This window comes from Bolinopsis microptera, chromosome 1 (genome assembly GCF_026151205.1).
Source record: "Bolinopsis microptera isolate Bmic1 chromosome 1, MBARI_Bmic_1.0, whole genome shotgun sequence".
Classification (NCBI taxonomy): domain Eukaryota; kingdom Metazoa; phylum Ctenophora; class Tentaculata; order Lobata; family Bolinopsidae; genus Bolinopsis; species Bolinopsis microptera.
In genome coordinates, this window is record NC_087072.1 from 7,389,738 (window position 1) to 7,411,497 (window position 21,760).

Consider the following 21,760-nt stretch of genomic DNA (forward strand, 5'->3'; position numbering starts at 1 on the left):
CTTTTGAATTCGAGCTGAAAGTTCTTTGTCAATTGTTCCATTCGCACTGATGATTGCACCCAAGTAAGTGAAATTGCTGACCTGCTGTATTGGGAGACCTTCCACATTGATGTCCATAGTGTCGTCTTTAGAATACGGCCTCTGCGATGCACTTTTGCTGACAACCATGCTCTGTGTCTTGCCAGCATTAATCTTCAGACCCGCATAGGCACTGTATTTGCAGAGAAGGTCAGTGGTTTCCTGCAGCCCCTCTTTTGAGTTATCTAACATAGCCATGTCATCAGCGTAATCAGTGTCCAAAAGATGTTTCTCTTCTACCCCGGGGGCTGGCAGCTGTAATAAAGCCCCTTTACTAATGACCTTGTTCAGTTCCATAAGGTATGCCGAAAAACTCAAACAAAAGTTGAAGACTGGTGGTCCCTGTATATCACCTTGCCCAGTACCCGAGTTGACATCAAACCAACCTGTAACCTCTCCATTAGGGGTCGCCCATCGATTTTAAATGCCTAAATCAATATGCCAACTGTCAGATCTTGTAGCCAACAATTTTCCCTATACGGGGATACCAAAGTTTTCAAGATTGGCCAATGTTTAGGCATGTTGAAGTTCTGATAACTAAGCTCACTTTATCGCATTATAATCGCGTAATTTGAGACGATCGCGCGGAGCCAAACATATAAGCTGGGTCAAGCAGCAGTATTGAAATTATTACAGTTTTTCTATGCATTATCCAAATTAGACCTCAAATAATGATAAATTAGATTTAACAGCAAAGTTTTTTGAGAAAATATCGGTCATCTCATTAATTTTGGCCACCCATGCATCACTCAGCAACCGTGGACAGCACGCCGCGCACTGAAAATTAAGTTTACCAGCTCGCCTAGCGCCAAAATATGTATTTCGCGTTGGATAAAGTTTTCACTACAGGGAACACGTGGGCGCTTTAGCTTGTTGCTTTCAACGAACACTGCAAATCTCAGTTCCATGCATTGATGTTCTGAAACGTGGAGTTTGCTGCCCATTTCAAAACTAGTCCAAACATTTGGATCAGCACTAAGTTGGTAATTTAATCTTGTTATATCGAAACTTAACCAACTGCTGGTTTTCTGATGTAAATAAGAAAGGTACATAAAGTAGATTGGATTGAAAGTTATCGTTGTGGGTGAGGTGACATTTAAGTCCTGATAATGATCTCGTGCAACAAGATGTTTAATGAGATCACGTGACTAACCCGTGCCAAATGATTGGGTGACGTTCAACAAGAAAGCAAGGAGAACCAGAACAGTGATCGGCACTCGTTAGGTGACGACGACTTGTAGAAAGGTTTTTGCTGATTGGGTCACGTTCAACAAGGAAGCAAGGAGAAACCGAACGGTGATCAGCACTGATTGGGTCACGTTCGACAAGCTGGACTATCAGCCCTGATAGGGCCGTGGTGGTATAAAAGAGAAGACCATTCCATTACAATTTATTAAGTATTTATCACTTCTCTCAACTACAACCTATTCTAAACTTACTCCTGATCGTATGCCTCTCGGACATTACCTGACCTTCATCGGAGGGAAGGCTCCTTTACCTGATCCTGCTGCACTTCCGACTTCCGGGGATGTCTTGAGATACCTGTCCTTCTGTGCCACTTCTACTCTAACTGGAACTCCTCTACTTCACCAGGTGGCTCAGACTCTCTTGGACACCTACTGCTGCTCCGACTCCCACAAATCCCTTGTCGGGTTAGTTTTTTGTTAGTTTTACGCATATTGTACTGTATTTTAGAAATTCGCTGAAATTTGCGGTAACCTGTCCTTTCTGAGAACTCCTGTATTTCAATCTGTCACTTAAGTTTGGCTCCGTTAATCTGTCACTTAAGTTTGGCTCCACTTAAGATCCGTTACAGATATTGTACTTTTCGACTCTGATATTTCCGCAATGCTGCCTGCCTGAAATCATGTTCACTCTGCCTGAAATTTGTGCTATTTGGCCTGAACCTGACCTAGAACACGGAAATCTATACTTTGTGACATTTCTTTGAACAATTGTATTACCTGACCTGTACTTTTGTACTTGATTTCGTCGCTGAAATTTGGGGTAACCTGTCCTTTCTGAGAACTCCTGTATTGCAATCTGTCACTTAAGTTTGGCTCCGTTAATCTGTCACTTAAGTTTGGCTCCACTTAAGATCCGTTACAGATATTGTACTTTTCGACTCTGATATTTCCGCAATGCTGCCTGCCTGAAATCATGTTCACTCTGCCTGAAATTTGTGCTATTTGGCCTGAACCTGACCTAGAACACGAAAATCTATACTTTGTGACATTTCTTTGAACAATTGTATTACCTGACCTGTACTTTTGTACTTGATTTTGTCGCTGAAATTTGGGGTAACCTGTCCTTTCTGAGAACTCCTGTATTTCAATCTGTCACTTAAGTTTGGCTCCGTTAATCTGTCACTTAAGTTTGGCTCCACTTAAGATCCGTTACAGATATTGTACTTTTCGACTCTGATATTTCCGCAATGCTGCCTGCCTGAAATCATGTTCACTCTGCCTGAAATTTGTGCTATTTGGCCTGAACCTGACCTAGAACACGGAAATCTATACTTTGTGACATTTCTTTGAACAATTGTATTACCTGACCTGTACTTTTGTACTTGATTTCGTCGCTGAAATTTGGGGTAACCTGTCCTTTCTGAGAACTCCTGTATTGCAATCTGTCACTTAAGTTTGGCTCCGTTAATCTGTCACTTAAGTTTGGCTCCACTTAAGATCCGTTACAGATATTGTACTTTTCGACTCTGATATTTCCGCAATGCTGCCTGCCTGAAATCATGTTCACTCTACCTGAAATTTGTGCTATTTGGCCTGAACCTGACCTAGAACACGAAAATCTATACTTTGTGACATTTCTTTGAACAATTGTATTACCTGACCTGTACTTTTGTACTTGATTTTGTCGCTGAAATTTGGGGTAACCTGTCCTTTCTGAGAACTCCTGTATTTCAATCTGTCACTTAAGTTTGGCTCCGTTAATCTGTCACTTAAGTTTGGCTCCACTTAAGATCCGTTACAGATATTGTACTTTTCGACTCTGATATTTCCGCAATGCTGCCTGCCTGAAATCATGTTCACTCTGCCTGAAATTTGTGCTATTTGGCCTGAACCTGACCTAGAACACGGAAATCTATACTTTGTGACATTTCTTTGAACAATTGTATTACCTGACCTGTACTTTTGTACTTGATTTCGTCGCTGAAATTTGGGGTAACCTGTCCTTTCTGAGAACTCCTGTATTGCAATCTGTCACTTAAGTTTGGCTCCGTTAATCTGTCACTTAAGTTTGGCTCCACTTAAGATCCGTTACAGATATTGTACTTTTCGACTCTGATATTTCCGCAATGCTGCCTGCCTGAAATCATGTTCACTCTGCCTGAAATTTGTGCTATTTGGCCTGAACCTGACATAGAACACGAAAATCTATACTTTGTGACATTTCTTTGAATTGTATTACCTGACCTGTACTTTTGTACTTGATTTTGTCGCTGAAATTTGGGGTAACCTGTCCTTTCTGAGAACTCCTGTATTTCAATCTGTCACTTAAGTTTGGCTCCGTTAATCTGTCACTTAAGTTTGGCTCCACTTAAGATCCGTTACAGATATTGTACTTTTCGACTCTGATATTTCCGCAATGCCGCCTGCCTGAAATCATGTTCACTCTGCCTGAAATTTGTGCTATTTGGCCTGAACCTGACCTAGAACACGAAAATCTATACTTTGTGACATTTCTTTGAACAATTGTATTACCTGACCTGTACTTTTGTACTTGATTTCGTCGCTGAAATTTGGGGTAACCTGTCCTTTCTGAGAACTCCTGTATTTCAATCTGTCACTTAAGTTTGGCTCCGTTAATCTGTCACTTAAGTTTGGCTCCACTTAAGATCCGTTACAGATATTGTACTTTTCGACTCTGATATTTCCGCAATGCTGCCTGCCTGAAATCATGTTCACTCTGCCTGAAATTTGTGCTATTTGGCCTGAACCTGACCTAGAACACGAAAATCTATACTTTGTGACATTTCTTTGAACAATTGTATTACCTGACCTGTACTTTTGTACTTGATTTCGTCGCTGAAATTTGGGGTAACCTGTCCTTTCTGAGAACTCCTGTATTGCAATCTGTCACTTAAGTTTGGCTCCGTTAATCTGTCACTTAAGTTTGGCTCCACTTAAGATCCGTTACAGATATTGTACTTTTCGACTCTGATATTTCCGCAATGCTGCCTGCCTGAAATCATGTTCACTCTGCCTGAAATTTGTGCTATTTGGCCTGAACCTGACCTAGAACACGAAAATCTATACTTTGTGACATTTCTTTGAACAATTGTATTACCTGACCTGTACTTTTGTACTTGATTTTGTCGCTGAAATTTGGGGTAACCTGTCCTTTCTGAGAACTCCTGTATTTCAATCTGTCACTTAAGTTTGGCTCCGTTAATCTGTCACTTAAGTTTGGCTCCACTTAAGATCCGTTACAGATATTGTACTTTTCGACTCTGATATTTCCGCAATGCTGCCTGCCTGAAATCATGTTCACTCTGCCTGAAATTTGTGCTATTTGGCCTGAACCTGACCTAGAACACGGAAATCTATACTTTGTGACATTTCTTTGAACAATTGTATTACCTGACCTGTACTTTTGTACTTGATTTCGTCGCTGAAATTTGGGGTAACCTGTCCTTTCTGAGAACTCCTGTATTGCAATCTGTCACTTAAGTTTGGCTCCGTTAATCTGTCACTTAAGTTTGGCTCCACTTAAGATCCGTTACAGATATTGTACTTTTCGACTCTGATATTTCCGCAATGCTGCCTGCCTGAAATCATGTTCACTCTGCCTGAAATTTGTGCTATTTGGCCTGAACCTGACCTAGAACACGAAAATCTATACTTTGTGACATTTCTTTGAACAATTGTATTACCTGACCTGTACTTTTGTACTTGATTTTGTCGCTGAAATTTGGGGTAACCTGTCCTTTCTGAGAACTCCTGTATTTCAATCTGTCACTTAAGTTTGGCTCCGTTAATCTGTCACTTAAGTTTGGCTCCACTTAAGATCCGTTACAGATATTGTACTTTTCGACTCTGATATTTCCGCAATGCTGCCTGCCTGAAATCATGTTCACTCTGCCTGAAATTTGTGCTATTTGGCCTGAACCTGACCTAGAACACGAAAATCTATACTTTGTGACATTTCTTTGAACAATTGTATTACCTGACCTGTACTTTTGTACTTGATTTCGTCGCTGAAATTTGGGGTAACCTGTCCTTTCTGAGAACTCCTGTATTTCAATCTGTCACTTAAGTTTGGCTCCGTAAATCTGTCACTTAAGTTTGGCTCCACTTAAGATCCGTTACAGATATTGTACTTTTCGACTCTGATATTTCCGCAATGCTGCCTGCCTGAAATCATGTTCACTCTGCCTGAAATTTGTGCTATTTGGCCTGAACCTGACCTAGAACACGAAAATCTATACTTTGTGACATTTCTTTGAACAATTGTATTACCTGACCTGTACTTTTGTACTTGATTTCGTCGCTGAAATTTGGGGTAACCTGTCCTTTCTGAGAACTCCTGTATTTCAATCTGTCACTTAAGTTTGGCTAATTCTCTGTCCCACTTAAGATCCGTTACAGATATTGTACTTTTCGACTCTGATATTTCCGCAATGCTGCCTGCCTGAAATCATGTTCACTCTGCCTGAAATTTATGCTATTTGACCTGAACCTGACCTAGAACACGGAAATCTATACTTTGTGACATTTCTTTGAACAATTGTATTACCTGTACTTTAGTACTTCATTCTGCCTCTACTTTAAACCTCATAATTTCTGATTGAACGTTAATAGAGGAGGTAATAAATGTTAAAATTTCAGGAGACTGAAGAAAACTCGAGAACAAGCTCGTAAACATTCTACTTTAAGCGTTCAAACTGTCAGAAAGCGGAAGGAAGAGCTCGAGAAGAAGATTTTCATTACCTATTCTTCCTCTCCTGAAGCTCAGTCCCAGCCATCTACACCAGTAACTACTGAAGTCGAATCCGCTCTAGAGATCAACGTTGACAGTTCTGCGAGCCCTGAACCTGTTGCTGACCAGAATCTCTCTCCCGTAACTGCTGTTTCCCCTGTCCTTGAAGTCCTTGCTGGACCTTCTGCCCAGACTCAGGTAATAACACATACATTTCAGTCACGCAATTTACGAGAGAGAAAAAGACGACGGAGTCTACAACTGGACTCTGACACTGAGGGATCAGACAGTGATACCAACAGCGACAGCGACTTTGAGCCTGACCCGAGGTAAGAATCTCCTTCTTTATCCGTATCGATGGAAAGTTTCCGGTTTTAAGTTCAACGTTTGCACAGTGACTTTTGGCCGACCCTGTATTACTAATAATTTTACGTAATGGCATCATAATATAATGATTAGATAAAAAGAGGATTCAAATTTCGTCAAAAATTTGCTAAATTCGACGAACAAACTTGTATTCTACAGATTTTTGGATTTTTTAACGGATTCGAATCGAGGCGACACATTCAACAGGAAAATCTCACCGGTTCGAACGCTCAAATGTAAGTTTCAACCTTGACTATTAGCAAACAAGTAATTTGAATATTGATAAGAAACCTCATTCATCAGTGCTATTTCTGCGATGTTGCTTACATTGGTAAAGTCGTCCTTTTTTGAAAAAGTTCTGGGTTTTGGAAAAATCCGGATGTGGTTTAAATTTTAGCTTTTTAGGTACGTTCTACTGATGGATGAAATTGGAAATTGGAAGTTCCAGTTTCAATAAAATATTCCATCCCCGTGACATCTCATCAACCGTGTCTAAAATTGTATCAATTTTGCATCAAATGTTTTCAAAGAGAAAAACGTAAATTTCAAAATTTAATGTTGAACTAATCCTTCAGGACACCACCAGCTAAGAAAGGGAGATACAACTTAATGAAACTTGAAAATCTCGCTCCTCGATTAGCCGCAGAACAGTTATCAAACGGGACTGCAGCCCGTTTTCTCAGCAAATACAACGAGGTAGTCGGGATACAGGAGCAGGTGACAGAAAAGAAGATCCGGAACATACGGGCTAAGTCCAGGGGAGCTTTACTGGATAACCTAAAGGGTACAGCAGTCGAAGCCCTGTATTTCGACGGAAGAAAAGATAGAGGAACCCTCCTCAAAGACTCAGACGAAGTTCTCCGGCGCCAAGAAGAAGAACACATTACTTTGGTGGAACAGCCGTCCGGTCGATATCTTGGTTTCGCCACTCCTGACAGCGGAAGCGGTTAGTTAGCTAATTCCATTATTTTCATGCTCGCGAGGATTATATTTTGTGACACCAATATTGATTGGTAGTATCTAACGTCTCATTGGTCAAACGCTGTCGAATGATACAAAAATTGGTGGCCCTTCCATAGACTCATAGAAATACTGTTCTACTTCTCTCTTTAGATACTGTAATTTCTCATCTTGCTGCACATAAAGCAGCGAGATTTAAAAAAACAGTAGGTTGGTAATACTGTGCTGTAACTCTGTAATATCGGTCCGTCTACACAATTAACACAATTATCTGATAAATTTGACATTTCAGGAGTCGACACTGTCAGAGCCATCGGAGAACATTGTAAGGAGCTCGGAATTGACATAAGTGGACTTAAGTGCTGCGGCTGTGACGGGACGAGCACTAACACAGGAAGACATTCGGGAGTTGTCGTCCTCTTGGAAAAGAAGCTGGGGAGGGAACTGCAGAGAAGTGTTTGCTCATTACACAGGATAGAACTACCCTTCCGGCATTTCTTCACCTCGCTCGATGGAGTCACGACCGGACCTAATTCTTTCTCCGGCCCCATCGGGAAGCTTGCTGCTGGACCGGTTCACCAGATGGCGTCGAGGAAGTTTGTCCCACTCAGAGCCCACACCTTCTCCCCTCTTCCTGATGGTGTTGTCAAGAAACTGAGTTGGGACCAGAAGGTTCTCTACCGCCACGTTTTAGCTGTTCAAACCGGTAAGTGTTTCTAAATTAATTCATTGATACGCTGCTTGTTCAAGCTCTTCCGAAAACTCTCTCTTGCTAAGCCTGCTCTGGTTCCATTGCTGTTAAATACTGACTCATAGGATTGAAATTTCTAAATTCTTGTTTCCGCAGGGGCACTACCACCTAAGCTCGCAGGAACAGAAATTGGCCCCCTCTGCCACGCCAGGTGGATAACATTCCAAAGCAGAATCTTAAGATTATTCATGTCTGGCGGAGTCCCGGGTAATGTAATGGGTAAATTAAGAAAATTAGCAGAATATGTTGTAAATATATACTTTCCGATGCATATGTTTATTAAATACTATGATTCTATTGTGTATGGTTCCGTAAATTTATTTCAGGAGATTAGTTTTATTAAGAAGGTTATTAAGAGTAAGTCTGAAAGAGATTTTATTTTAAATGGTGTTCAAGTCAACAGTTATTTTGCGCATCCACATAATATTTTGATAGCAATGTTAGGGGATAAGAATTACGTATTAAGGAAAAAGGCCGTAGATTTGATCTTAGACTTAAGGGGTGTTGATGAAGTGTGTACGGAGTTAAATTATTACTTACCTAGACTTAATTTTGATGCTGAAGTGTATTCTGATTTATGTAAGATGAGTAAAGTTAATGATCGTTGGGTTTATTTGTCATTTAAGGGAGATTTTGTGTATGTTACCGAACCGCCCCTTACTAAGGGTTTAGATGTACTCTCTTTTCTGAGCAGTCCGTTTAAGTCTGATTTACCTTGCCACACGCAATCTGTGGAGCGGCTGGTCAAAGTGACGACCGACGCTTCTAAGAGAGTGTGTGGTAGGGTAAATCAGAGCGCCGAGGGTATGTTAGTTATTGCAGGACGAGGAGAGAAAAGTGTAAAGTAGTTTTGTAAAATACCATATTTAAGTTAAAATGGGGTTTCAATTTATAGATAAGCAGCTAGTTAAGGGAAATATCTATAATATCCAACTACTTTGAAGTTATTGAAATTTTATACTGTGATCCATCCGTGCTCCGCTATATATTTATTGGATTCTCTTGTTGTGTACTCGTTTATTTCACGGTAAAATCACGGTATCAGGGATTTGAAGAGAATTGTAATGATAACCTTGTTGTTGCCTTTTCGTTTTAACAGTCTTATTGTATTTCTAGGTTAACCTGAGTGTTTATTCCTACCGTATTGATGAGATTAGCTACCTTATTAGTAGTAAATAGTTGGAATGATTAACAACACTCGCCGTGGTGTAATACTAATCAAGATTTTCTTTAGAACATGGTTATTTTCAACTTGGTGATGACAATGATTTTGGGCAGCTTCGGTACCAGTTTTAATAACAAGGGAGAGAACATTTTTTTCCCAATTTTATGTGGGTTTTTAAATTTAAATTTGTGTAGTTATAAGATTTAATATATATTAGAATTTTTAAAGTTTTTCATTGCAATGCAACGGATAACTTCCACAAAATGTTGTCTTCATTGTCTACCTTGATTATACGAACTAACCATATTTCATTAAAGATTGCAGTTGCACCAAGCCCCAAGGATGGTCAGCAACCATGGAAACGGCCGGAAAGCCATATTCGATAGTTTTATTACTTCGTGGCTGGCGCTGTGGTGAACTATCATAGAAAGTGTTGCATATTTCGCGCGGAATTTGTGCCGCGCACGAGCGTACTCGCTCGCATTTGTGTAGAAATTGGAAAAATGAATGTAAACATTAAGGTTCCTAAACATGGAATTCGTTAATTATAGTTTAGTAGATCTGCTGTATAACGATCTGAGTGATCGCCAGACAGTGCTGGCAAATCGAAATTTTTTCCCGATCCATGACTCAAAGTGCCGAAGGCACAAAAGAGTCAAGGACAAGGGTTAGCGATCGAGGTTTTTTTTATATGGTAGCTTTGCGACCGTGCGAGTGTGCGACCGTACGTGCCTGCGAGCACTGTTATCGCCCACGTGACTACCTGCGCAAAGTTATTTTGCGTGACAATCTGAATTATATAATTGTTGGCGCGCGGCGCTGAACCAACCAAGTACATTATTAATTTCATCATGTACGTATCCCACTAGGCACTAATTAATAGCATATTATTATTATTTTGAGTTAGTATTACTATTTTGCACAGATCCGTGTCAGGTTGCATAAACAATAAACATATGGTTACATAGAAGTATACACGATTTTCAAATTCAATATAGAATTATATTAACTGGGCGGCGCTCGGCAGTCGGCATGCCATGTCACTTCGCCATATTTGCATGTTTATATAAACAGTAAAGACTGGGCCGTCCCCAGGTTGTATGTAATATGATAAATACGCCATCACGGATCGGGAAATTGAGCGGCCATCCACAAAAGAAAAGCGGCCGCATTTCTTGTTACCTAACTTTCAAATGGGCGATCCCTACTCTCCATTGACCCTAACAGCACTAACTGTGTGAGTGAAGAACGCCTTCATAATTCTAATGTACTTGTCAGGTAAGCCGTAGTGCTGCATACTTCTCCAAATGAACTGCCTGTCAATTGAATCAAAAGCTGCTTTGAAATCAACAAAATTAATATACAGAGGGATATTATACTCAATGCATTGGTGTATAATACAGCGGAGTGAATAAACCTGGTCAATACATGATCGATTCTGTCTAAAACCACTTTGATTTTCCCGGAGGAATCTTTCCATGCCATTGCTAAGTCTCCGCAGGAGTATCATCTGCAGGAGCTTCGAGGCTGTGGATCTTAATGTAATGTGTCTGTTGTTAGCGCAATGAGAGGTGTCACCTTTCTTTCCAACGATGATAATAACACCTTTGGACCAATCCTCAGGAATCTTCTCATCTTCCCACACTTTCTTGAACAACACAACTAGTTGATCGACCAACCCATCCTGTCCATACTTAAGTTGCTCGTTGGTGATACCATCCACTCCTGGACTTTTGTGATTCTTGAGTTTTTTGAGGGCATCAACAATCTCGTTTCTTGTAGGAGCTTCATCCGAATCGGAAAGGTCGTCAAAACTGGGTTGCGGAGGGATGTTTTCTAGGTCCGAAATATTGGCCTCTTGCGGGGGAGGGTTCAATAGCCTAGAGAAGTGCTCTTTCCACCTTTCTTTCTGGGCATGTGGGTCGGCAATCAACTGGCCAGATACGTCTCTAACTGCAGTTGACTGCTTCTTCTTCTTTCCAGATATGACATTGATCTTCTGCCATACCTCACGTTGCTGACCTTTTCTCGCAGCTTCTTCCAAGTCATTGGCCATTCTACGTGCCCAGTTGTTATTGTCCACCTTGCTACTTTTTTTAAAGAGCTTATTCAATCTAGAATACTCTGACCTGTTAGCGTTCGAATTAGGGTCTTTACGCTTAAATTCCTTACGGTTCTTCAATAATTCTTTTGTCTTCTGAGATTGGTGCCTGTCCTTCTTTTTTCGAGGTGACTATAGCTACTAATATAAAGGTGATCAACAGCTTAAACTTAGTGCCGGGGTAGATAAGAACCACAAATCAACTTGTATCACGTCGTAACCCCCACGGTCGTTTCACCACGGTCGTTTCACTATTATCGTTCTTACGATACAGGGGGAGCCGCGCACTCGTGCGCGGCGGGTCATACAACGTATGACAAAAATCAACCGGGCGGCAATAGAACACCAAACAGTTTGATTTTCCTTCTTGACTGGACTGAGTCAACTCAAACAATTAACGAGTTACCTTCGATGTCTGAAGACTAAATTTGTCTGACTAAATTTATTGGCATTTAAACTTAGTCATACTCATAGTCATAAACCCTGATATATCTTATCATCGTAAAACGGCAATTTAGTATCTGTTAGTGTTACCTCAAAAATAAATGGTTGTCTGTTTTCGCGGCAGTGAATGAGATAAATATTTAATTTTTGACGAATTGATATGATAAAGAGAACACGGCAGCTAAATGACTGATGTAATGTCTCAAATTTTAAACTCACTTGTCACTACTAGTACTCTTGTGAAATTTTAATTTGCGATCCCTCGGAAAGGTTTCATTCGATCTATTTGAAAATCTGATACATTGCTAAGGGGGCAAATGAGAATAAATAAAGGGATTTTACCTAATTCTGGGAATTTCCACTTCTCCGTATGATAATTTATATTCCGTCTTCCTGTTGCGTTGAGATGGTCGTGGAACTTCCACGACGTGGAAGGAAGCATTTGCCGAAGTATACAATTGGTTAAAAAATAGAGCTGGACATAATTTAAACTTTATCATTAACATTTATGAAGAAAATCAGACGTATTTTTCAATGGTATAAAAATGTTACACTTGCAAAGACAGCTCTTGTGAGTAATTATACTTTTAGCAGGGGAAATTCTGGGGAAAATTAGAATGACATAATTAAAGGTAATTTATAATATCGTCTTTGTCAAAACAACCGCAAAAATGGTAAAGAATTAAATTAAATTATGGTGTATCCATTTTTATGCCGTTTAATATTTTAAATTCCGCATCTTAAATTCCTCATCTAATTGTTTTTAACATTTAACAGAAGTTACAAAGCAATTAATACTAATATTATATATTAAAGCTGGCACTGTAATCGTAATTACTAGTTTGTGACAAATAGTTTTATATGAAGGATATAGACTTGTAAAGATTGAAGGTAGCTCGTGGATATTATAATTACAAATGTTTAATTTGTGGTATAATTGCAGAGCTGTACTTTAAATTTAACTTTGATGAATTGTTGGGACATATGTGTCCAGATTACATTATGGGTATCACATCCAATTTTAACTTATTTTAACACACGATCTAGAAATCAAAGAACTTCGGCCAGTTTATTGTGAGCCACAGTTCAGAGATTAACCTAAATTGTTCAACAAAAAATTTTCATTATTATTGACAATCACGATTAGTCAATAAAGTTATCGAACGAAAGCTAAGTTCAGTTTTGAAAAATATTGCTCAATAAATATTAAATGCCTGAACAGTCTATATTGTTGCTCCGAAGATGCACATAGTTAAAAGACAAGAGTATAAATATATATAAATAATAAATCAATGAAAAATCAACACAGTAATATTCATAAAGATCATTATATTCATTATATTTGTTATTTTGAAACTGTTTTAAACAGTTGCCCATCCCCTCACTTACGTACATTATTATTAAGGTTTATACCCGTCAAACTTGTCTAGACTTTTAATTGATCATCATGTTACTGAAGATCAGTTGATCCGTTCCATATGCTGCAAAAAATCTTAACATAACGGGTAACCCAGATAATGTGGAACATAGGACACGAGGGCGGAAGACAAGAGGGTAATGAACACAATAGCGGAGAATACAATTAGATTGCAGTGTAGATGGCGTATGACACAAGGGCGGTCCGTTCTTAAATGAGTTAAACTACGGTGACCAAAAGTCAGTACGCATACGTTGGGGCTTATTAGTAATTAGCCCCCAACGCAAATTTCTTTAAAACCTCCACATTTCTTATTCCTGTCATCTTTAACATTGAATTTGAATGTTTTGAACTTAAATATACCTGCTGAACAACTTTCGATGAGTCTTAATGCCTGAAAAACAATAAAGGGGATGTAATAGTATAGGGGGTAAATAGAATTGTGAATATAATGGCAACGGTAATGCTTGCCAGCATTGTGATATAACACTGATCGCACTATTAATAACACTGATCGCACTATTAATAACACTGATCGCACTATTAATTTTTTCAAATCAATTTTATTAAAAATAAAACTTTGCTAATTTCCTTATTATTAGTACTTCGGTGACAGAACAGAGCTTGAAAAAAGTAGTTCAAAGTGCTGTATCGAAAGAGGACCGCAGTAGGAATTTGGTCGTGTTTGGTTTAATGGAGACAGATGATGAGAAACTATCCAATAAAGTAGACGAACTGTTTGAACAAATCGAAGTAAAACCACGCTATGAAGCTGTCAGGATTTGAAGGAGATCAGCCGACAAGACCAGACCTGTCGGTCACAAATACCAACAATGTCCACGAGATATTATTAAAATAGAAGAAACTGAAACTGAGTCAGCACCACAAAACAGTTTTCATTTCTCCGGATCGGTCTCCTGAGGAGCAAACCAAACACCATCTGCTGGTATTGGAAATGAAACAGAAGGCAAAGGACGATTTGAATAGACGTTATTATATCAGAAGTGGTATTATTTGTTGTGAGGACAAGATTCTAGACTAATTTAAATTATTTACGATATTGTCATATTCATTTTCATGCTAGTTTTGTTCACTCACCCTTTAGAGCCGCTCTGACATGGTTAGTAGCTGACACTTGTGCCGGCTGCTAACCATATGGGCGGGATATAAGCATATTATTTCATTTCATTTCATATAACCCAGATAATGTGGAACATAGGACACGAGGGCGGAAGACAAGAGGGTAATGAACACAATAGCGGAGAATACAATTAGATTGCAGTGTAGATGGCGTATGACACAAGGGCGGTCCGTTCTTAAATGAGTTAAAGTTAAACTACGGTGGCCAAAAGTCAGTACGCATACGTTGGGGGGTAATCGCACTATATAGTGACAGGACTATATAGTGACAAGCACTTTATAATGACAGTTGATATTTGTCACTATATAGCGTGCAAAACGCACTTTATAGTGACAGGACTATATACTATATAGTGAAAAGTTTATCTTATATCGACTTTTCTTTACTTTTCACTCCACTCTACGTTTCTTTAATTCTACTTTACTCCACTTTACTAATTCTTTAACTCCACAGTCCACCTTCTCTAATTTAATATTACTTTACTGACCTTGATTTATTTTATAATTTAATTTATAAAATAAAATTATTTAACTGCACTCGAAGTCCATTCCTGAAATAACTTCGGCAACGATCTGTTTAGTTGATGTGTCCGATGTCGCTGCACGTTCCTTCATCGTCTTTTTTGAGCGGTGGACCAAGATCTCTGCTCTTTGTTCATCGTGGTTGTGGGTCGGAGAGTTTTTCACTGTCTGTTCATGAAGCACCAGTCGAGCCTGACAGCCAGGAACAACACAGGTCCAGTAGGTCTTGGGGACTCCATCAGTTCCGTTCCTTTTTCTGTTTAAGGTTTAGCGTTGACCATCCACGAGAGCGTTGTCCTTTCCTCGCTTACCAGTAGTGTATTCAACAGAGGGAGTAGCCATGATTGATATGGCTTGTCCTTCATTGATATAGTGACATGTCACTATAAAGTGCTTGCCACTATATAGTCCTGTCACTATATAGTGCGGGAATCCGTTGGGGCTTATTACGTCTCGGTCGCTGAGTGCGTTTTCAGATATTTTCAATGATTGGATCGAGTCAAATAGTAAGGGAGCGTTCACATATGACGTCAGCAAGATTTTAGCCAATTTTACCCCCCCCCCCCTGCAACTGTCAGCAACTGTCAGCATTGAGGGACCCCCCTAATGACGTCAGCATTTGCCAGACTCCCTTGCCTTCTTAACCCCCTTACTTAATACCTACCCCCTCCCGTCAGCCAAACGTTACATTTCTGCTGACGTCAGCAAGGCTCAGACCCCCCTCGCCCCCTCACCTCGAGTTTTTCCAAACCCGCCCCTCTCCCTTCGGCTGCTGACGTCATAATATGTGAACACTTCCATACCCACAACTCAATTGTTCAATATTCCAGCTCAAATTTTTGAAGCTATCAGTATAACTACAAGTGTAGACTGTCCCTCATCACATCGAGACCAATGGAATGGATATAATTAGTTGGTGCACAATAATATCAATGGTGGTATGTAAAAAAACTCACGCCCTGGCCCTATAATAGTACTCTATTATAACAGTACTATAATAACATAAACCCGCCACGCAAAGGGTTTATATAACAGATCATCCGCGCAGCGCACGAGTTTTGTGTTAATATGTAATCCCGAAGCGCCAGCTGAGGGATTACATTTATTTAGCCCTGAGCGTGAAGTGTTTATGGATTATAATTATCTCCGGCGATTTCGACAAGGGATTTATACTTTAGAAGAGAGTGATAAAACACGATTGGAAAGCAGTTCATCAATCTGAATGTCAAACCGATCTGTCATAGTGGAGCAATAGCTTGAACGTTAGCAGGAACAAGAGCTGGAAGGAGAGCAAGCAAAACAATACTATTTTTAGGGCACGGACAAGGGTAGCTGGCTAGTCGCCAACTTCTCACGCCACGCGTTGGAGAAATTCCAAGAATGAGCTGCTTTGGCAACGTTCCCAGGAATTTGCGTGTAAAAGAAGTGGACGGTTACGATGTTTCATATCACGTGGTGCGCTTTCGTGCCACGTGGTATAGACTCGGCGTATGCTATTGGTGGCACGTGGTACGCACGTGACGCGCCCACGTGATCGCGCGTCTAACTGTTCTACTATTATCGAGTTCTAATCAGCAGTATCATTGATTATTGTAAGTCGGAGAATTGAATGATAAACATCAGTTACGACTAAAAAGCGGGCCGGGTTTATACAAATTTCCGGGGCGGGATGATATCACCTTGAGATGTTTATCTAACAGCGGGCCGGGCTGAGTGATAATATGATCCCGCGTCGAAATCCCGGAGATATTTATACAGTATACACTATGACTAGGTGGTATAAGGTCATGATGCGATGAGGGAAAGTATCGACTGATTCCAAAGAACAAACATGTGAAAGTTATTCAGAGTTTACGGGTACAAAACCAACATAGATAAAACTTTGAAGGAGAGCCAAGTTTGAGCTAGAATATGAAACAGTTGCACTGCCACACTTGAAATTTGTATCTGATGAGGGCGGTAGTAAACTGACCACAGCTATATTTAATAAACCATATCATTTCCAATTTATTACTAAACTTTGAACTTATTTTCGATTTTTCACGCGTTTTGAGTACGCCTTGAATTGAGTACTTTGAGAGTTGATCAGTAAACAGGAATTAAACAGGAATTAAACTCATATTAAGGAAATTAGCAAAGTTTTATTTTTAATAAAGTTGATTTGAAAAAAAAATAATAGTGCGATCAGTGTTAAATTTATTATGCTGTTTTAAGGTAATCCCACTGACGGCATTAACGTAAAGTATAAGCACTAAAAAACTGCGTTAGAGTTTGTAGAACCTGGAGAATCAAAAATGACCTTTAGCTTTTGAGATTAAGATTTGCACGGGCCATAAACTCATTAATTTACACTTCAACTTGTTTCTATCGCCCAAATATAAAAAATATAATTATTCATGAACTATGTCATGTTTTTCCAAAAAGTGAAGACCAGATGAATCTGTTAGTGTTGAAATAAGCTGGGGCTTTACAAGTTTATAGACCAAATCTAAAACTAAAAGTATTAATTTCATATAATTAAATATGGGCCAGGGATATAGTGACCTTGGTGCAGTTAGGCTGTTATGATCCTTCATGCATGGCCTGAATCAGTGGCTTAATGCAAAGAAGATATGTTATGTGTGAAGGTAGGGCCTGTTCGCGTGATATCATGAATCAAATTAGTTCCGCCAGGATCTGGTGGTTCTCATCATTCCGCCGTCTGTACTCTGTACATATCGTCATCTCGCTCAACTCCTTTTAAAAAATAAGTGCTGGGCATGTGGAAATTTGCAGCTTTCTAGAAATTGATCGGGTTGACACTTGACAAGGTTGCGGAACAGGGCTGAGTATGATATATAGATATATATATATATTGAAGGTGTCGTATGTCACCTCGAGATCAGCTAACAAGGATGTAATTAAACATTCATTGTTTCTTTATCGCACTTCACAACGCAAGAAATATCTGCAGCTGTCTCAGACAATGTCAATACTATGCTGTGAAAGGACACAATGCTTTTATTTCTTCAATTACCTTTCAAATTTCAAAGGAGTTTATTCGAAAGTAGATCCCTCCGAAAATAGCTTTCTGGAAGATGAGTTAACTTTAAGAGCTTTTAGTTCCATTAGGCATTAGGAAATTTTCGCTGTACATCTCTCTGTCACTGCATCATGCATCATTTCTAGGTTATGATTTCATTCTTGTATTGTCAAGCCAGGAGTGTTAGGGCTTCTCTTGACCAATTAACGTTTAATCCGTTTAATCCGTTTAATCCGTTTAAATGCTATTCGTCAGTAACGTTAATAGTGAGTAATCCGAGATTCATGTTCTAGAAAAGTTATTTTTCATGGTAAGCCGTAACGTGTATCATGTGATTGTAAATGATTGACACAGCCAATAGTTGGACAATTTCTGAAAGCACGATTTTCATATTAGAATGGCAAGAACTTTGTCCAGCTTTGATTATATTTAGTGTGATCGTCATTCTTAGCCAACTTGATTTCTTTATACTTCTGATAAATATCCACTTATTTCACCCAATTATTTTCAGTCAGAAAAACGACGTCATATGAAAAGTCTTTATCTGAAATAAGTTATCGGGCACTTAATACGAGAACTATCTACTATAAATACGATGGATAATCGCATCCTTTAGTCATTTCAAAGAGATCATCATAATCGCAGCTCGACAAGAAGGATGGTCATCAAAGTCCCTATCTCCAACCACACTCTATACGCCTTCAAGACCACGACTGAAAGATACGTCCTCATCGCCTGGTCTTCGTTAGCCCTCCTTGTAAACCTGGTCGGGAATGTCATCATCTTGCTGGCAACCGTCCGGTACAAAGCAATAAAACTGGATAGGGTGAGTGTGGCCTTGATAAAAAACATAGCCATCAGTGATATCCTAATGGGACTGAACACAATTTTTCCAATTCTGGTGTCTCTGATCGCTGACGGATGGATCTTTGGGGACTATTTGTGCTCCATTCAGAACTTCCTCAAGGCACCAATATTCATATCGGCGGAGCTTCTCATCTGTGCCATGCATATAAGCAAGCTGATGTGTCTTGCCTTCCCTTTGCGGTCCATTAACAGGAAGAAAATAACGGGTAATTACATAGCCGCTGCTATGTGGTTCATCGCTTGTATAATTCCTGCGGTCCAACTCTACATTGACAAGGACAGTGTGACGTTTGACTACAGGTTGTACAGATGCCACTACGTCTTCAGAGCCCCGGTCTGGAAGTGGGCTCGCCCGCTGCTCATCACCTCCATAATGGTTATCCCCAACTTCATCGTCTTCGCCACCACAATAGCTCTGCTGGTCTTTGTTCGGGTGAAGATAGGAACTGTAAACCTGCAAGGAGCCCTGACGTCACTCTACGTGGGAGTAGCGTACGTTCTCTCTTTCGGACCCGTTGCTGTAAACCAGAGCATTATCATTAATCTCTACCCAATCATGGATGTTGAAACCCGCAGGTTCTTCTTTGTGGTCTTTGCCAGGTTTGCCTTCTTCATTACCTTCCTGAATGGCATGTCCAATGTGTTTATCTACATGATTTCGGTGAACAGCTTTGGAGAGTTTGTTAAGAAATCTATCCTCGGAAAAGTGCGTGTGAAGCTGAGAAGTTTGACTCAGGTCTTTACGAGTTTGGGCACTGGCAGTGTCCGCGGAGTGAGTTTCAACTTAAAGCAAAGATCGGAGGAACACAAAGTGGCAGATTGACTAGCAACCACTGTCGCAGAAGCTTATATGACTGTCGATTTTTGTACGAGATTATAGAAACTCATTTGATTGCAAGAAAATAATAGGTGCATTAATATTCAATATAATATTATAATGTTAGATTGTCTATCTTTAATAATTATAACACTAACAGCTTTCGAGATTTTTCTTTTCAAGTGCATTTGCGGTGATACTCCAAAACATAATGCTGTAATAATACCTAACTCAAACTGTAGTGATTCTACACGTCTTAAAGAAGAATGGACGAATTGTTTTGAGCAAATGGAGTATCTTTCGATCATCTTTTTCAATCGACCAATGAATAAACATATATGTTTATTCATTGGTCCCTTACTTTAAGTTTATAAACTTAAAGTATAAAGGGACCAGGCGCACGAGAAGATCAAAATGGATTGCAAAAGCCGTGCAAGTGTATTCATTAAGCATTTAGACTTTAGAGTCCTGTAAAACTGCAGTTACAAGTGTTGAGTGTGCTATGGTGGCCGAGTAAAATGGTGCAGCCGAGTAAAATCGCTCGCCCAAATTTTAAGAAAATTCTTGTGAAAAGGCCCTTTGCTTAAGCATAAAAGTGATTTGGTTGACGATGTCAACCCATCGAGATCGTTGCTCTGCGAAGCAGAGCAACGATCGACAATGGGTTGCGAAGCAAGAATGCTAGTTCGCGCGGCGCGTCGAAGCGGCGAAGTCCTTCAAAAAAGTGATCTAAATCGGTGTATTTTTGGACGCTGATTCCGAATCACCCCCATGACTTAGGGTTAAATTGTCATACGTTGTTAGTTGTATGACCCGCCGCGCACGAAGTGCGCGGCTCCCCTTATAGTGAAGCGACAGTGGGGGTCACCACGTGATACAAAGGTTAAAATGCTTTTCTGGAGAGTTATGGGCAAAAAACCGTTTTGGTCACGTAATACTTGATACATCCTTCGGCGGCGCGCGCTTCGCGCGCGAAAAGTGGTATGCAACGTATGTCAACGTAATACTAATAGGCTAGTAAGTAGTAAAATACGAATTCGATTGTTTAGGGCTCGGGTTAGGGTTGTGGTAAGGGTTATGGTTAGCTTCGCGCGGGGTTATGGTTAGATTTATATTACTGGGCCGCGCTCAGCCTGTCATTCCGCCTAATCTCTATTCAGAAATGTTGTTTACCAACATTAAAGCCTGGGGTCCTCAGGTAAGACTTATATTATTAGGGTTGGGATTTAATTGACGATGTCAATTCATCTCAGCTCGGCGCGGCACAGTAGCGCATCTCGCCGATCTAGAGATGTCGCTGTGAGAAGCCTCATTGAGTGCGCGCGGGCGCGGCACAGTAACGCATCGCGCTACAAGGTTGGGATTAGGGTTTATGTAAAACCGTTCTGTACGGCTGCAAAACCATAAAAACCAAAGTCACGTGAAATTTTTGGGCGCGCGAATTAGTAAAAGCCATTACAATGGCTGTCATTTCCAATTTGAATTATCAATTTCAACTTAACTTTTCATTAAAATGTAGGAACAATTATTTTTCACTTTGAGTTAACCTGAGTTTGCTTTGTTATACGTTGTATAACCCGCCGCGCACGAGTGCGCGGCTCCCCTAATTTATCGCAATAACGATAAAGTGGAGTGAATACGACCGTGGGGGTCACGACGTGATACTAAGTTTGCCGGCTCTGATCTTAGTCTTACTAAATCGCTCGCCCAAAAATTTCACGTGACTTTGGTTTTGCAGCCGTACAAAACGGTTTTACATAAACCCTAATCTCAACCCTAACCCTAACCCCGAAGCTATCCATAATCTTAACCACAACCCTAACCGCAACCCTAACCCGAGCCCTAAATAATCGAATTCACGTTTTACTAGCCTCATGTCACGTGACCAAAACGGTTTTTTGCCCATAACTCTCCAGGGAAGCATTTTAACCTTACGTCATGGGGGGTGATTCGGAATCAGCGTCCAAAAATTCACCGATCTAGATCACTTTCATGCCTAAAGGGCCTTTTCACAAGAATTTTCTTAAAATTTGGGCGAGCGATTTAGTAGGAGCGAAGTTTGCCGGTTTGCTTTCCATTTATAAAACGACAAAGCTCATTTGGTTCATTAAACCATTCAAATTGGCTGTTTTACACATTTAGTGAATGCTTTGGAAAAGTAATACAAGGGTTT

At 40.0% G+C, this 21,760-nt stretch overlaps 3 protein-coding genes across 5 annotated transcripts in view; 2 read left to right on the top strand and 1 right to left on the bottom strand.

The window, feature by feature from the left end:
* The window catches only part of LOC134823331 (uncharacterized), an 87,279-nt gene that overhangs the window by 27,623 nt on the left and 37,896 nt on the right, over positions 1-21,760 (bottom strand). The window lies entirely within an intron of this gene.
* LOC134821764 (uncharacterized) lies at positions 1,003-9,517 on the top strand. 3 transcript variants are annotated; one of them, XM_063832529.1, is made up of 6 exons: positions 1,641-1,730; positions 5,925-6,344; positions 6,541-6,617; positions 6,957-7,327; positions 7,634-8,047; positions 8,189-9,517. In XM_063832529.1, coding segments are annotated over exons 3-6 (1,539 nt in total). In that variant the 5' UTR covers positions 1,641-1,730; positions 5,925-6,344; positions 6,541-6,615; the 3' UTR covers positions 8,941-9,517. The 3 variants fall into 3 exon arrangements, with proteins under 3 accessions (XP_063688607.1, XP_063688588.1, XP_063688599.1); XM_063832537.1 differs by lacking the exons at positions 6,957-7,327; positions 7,634-8,047 and adding an exon at positions 6,787-6,825 and having other exon boundaries at positions 1,003-1,730; positions 8,197-8,257; XM_063832518.1 differs by lacking the exons at positions 5,925-6,344; positions 6,541-6,617 and having other exon boundaries at positions 1,003-1,730.
* LOC134825571 (C-X-C chemokine receptor type 1-like) lies at positions 18,376-19,660 on the top strand. The gene has a single exon (XM_063837806.1). The coding sequence runs from the start codon at positions 18,562-18,564 to the stop codon at positions 19,591-19,593; it is 1,032 nt and encodes a 343-aa protein (XP_063693876.1). The 5' UTR covers positions 18,376-18,561; the 3' UTR covers positions 19,594-19,660.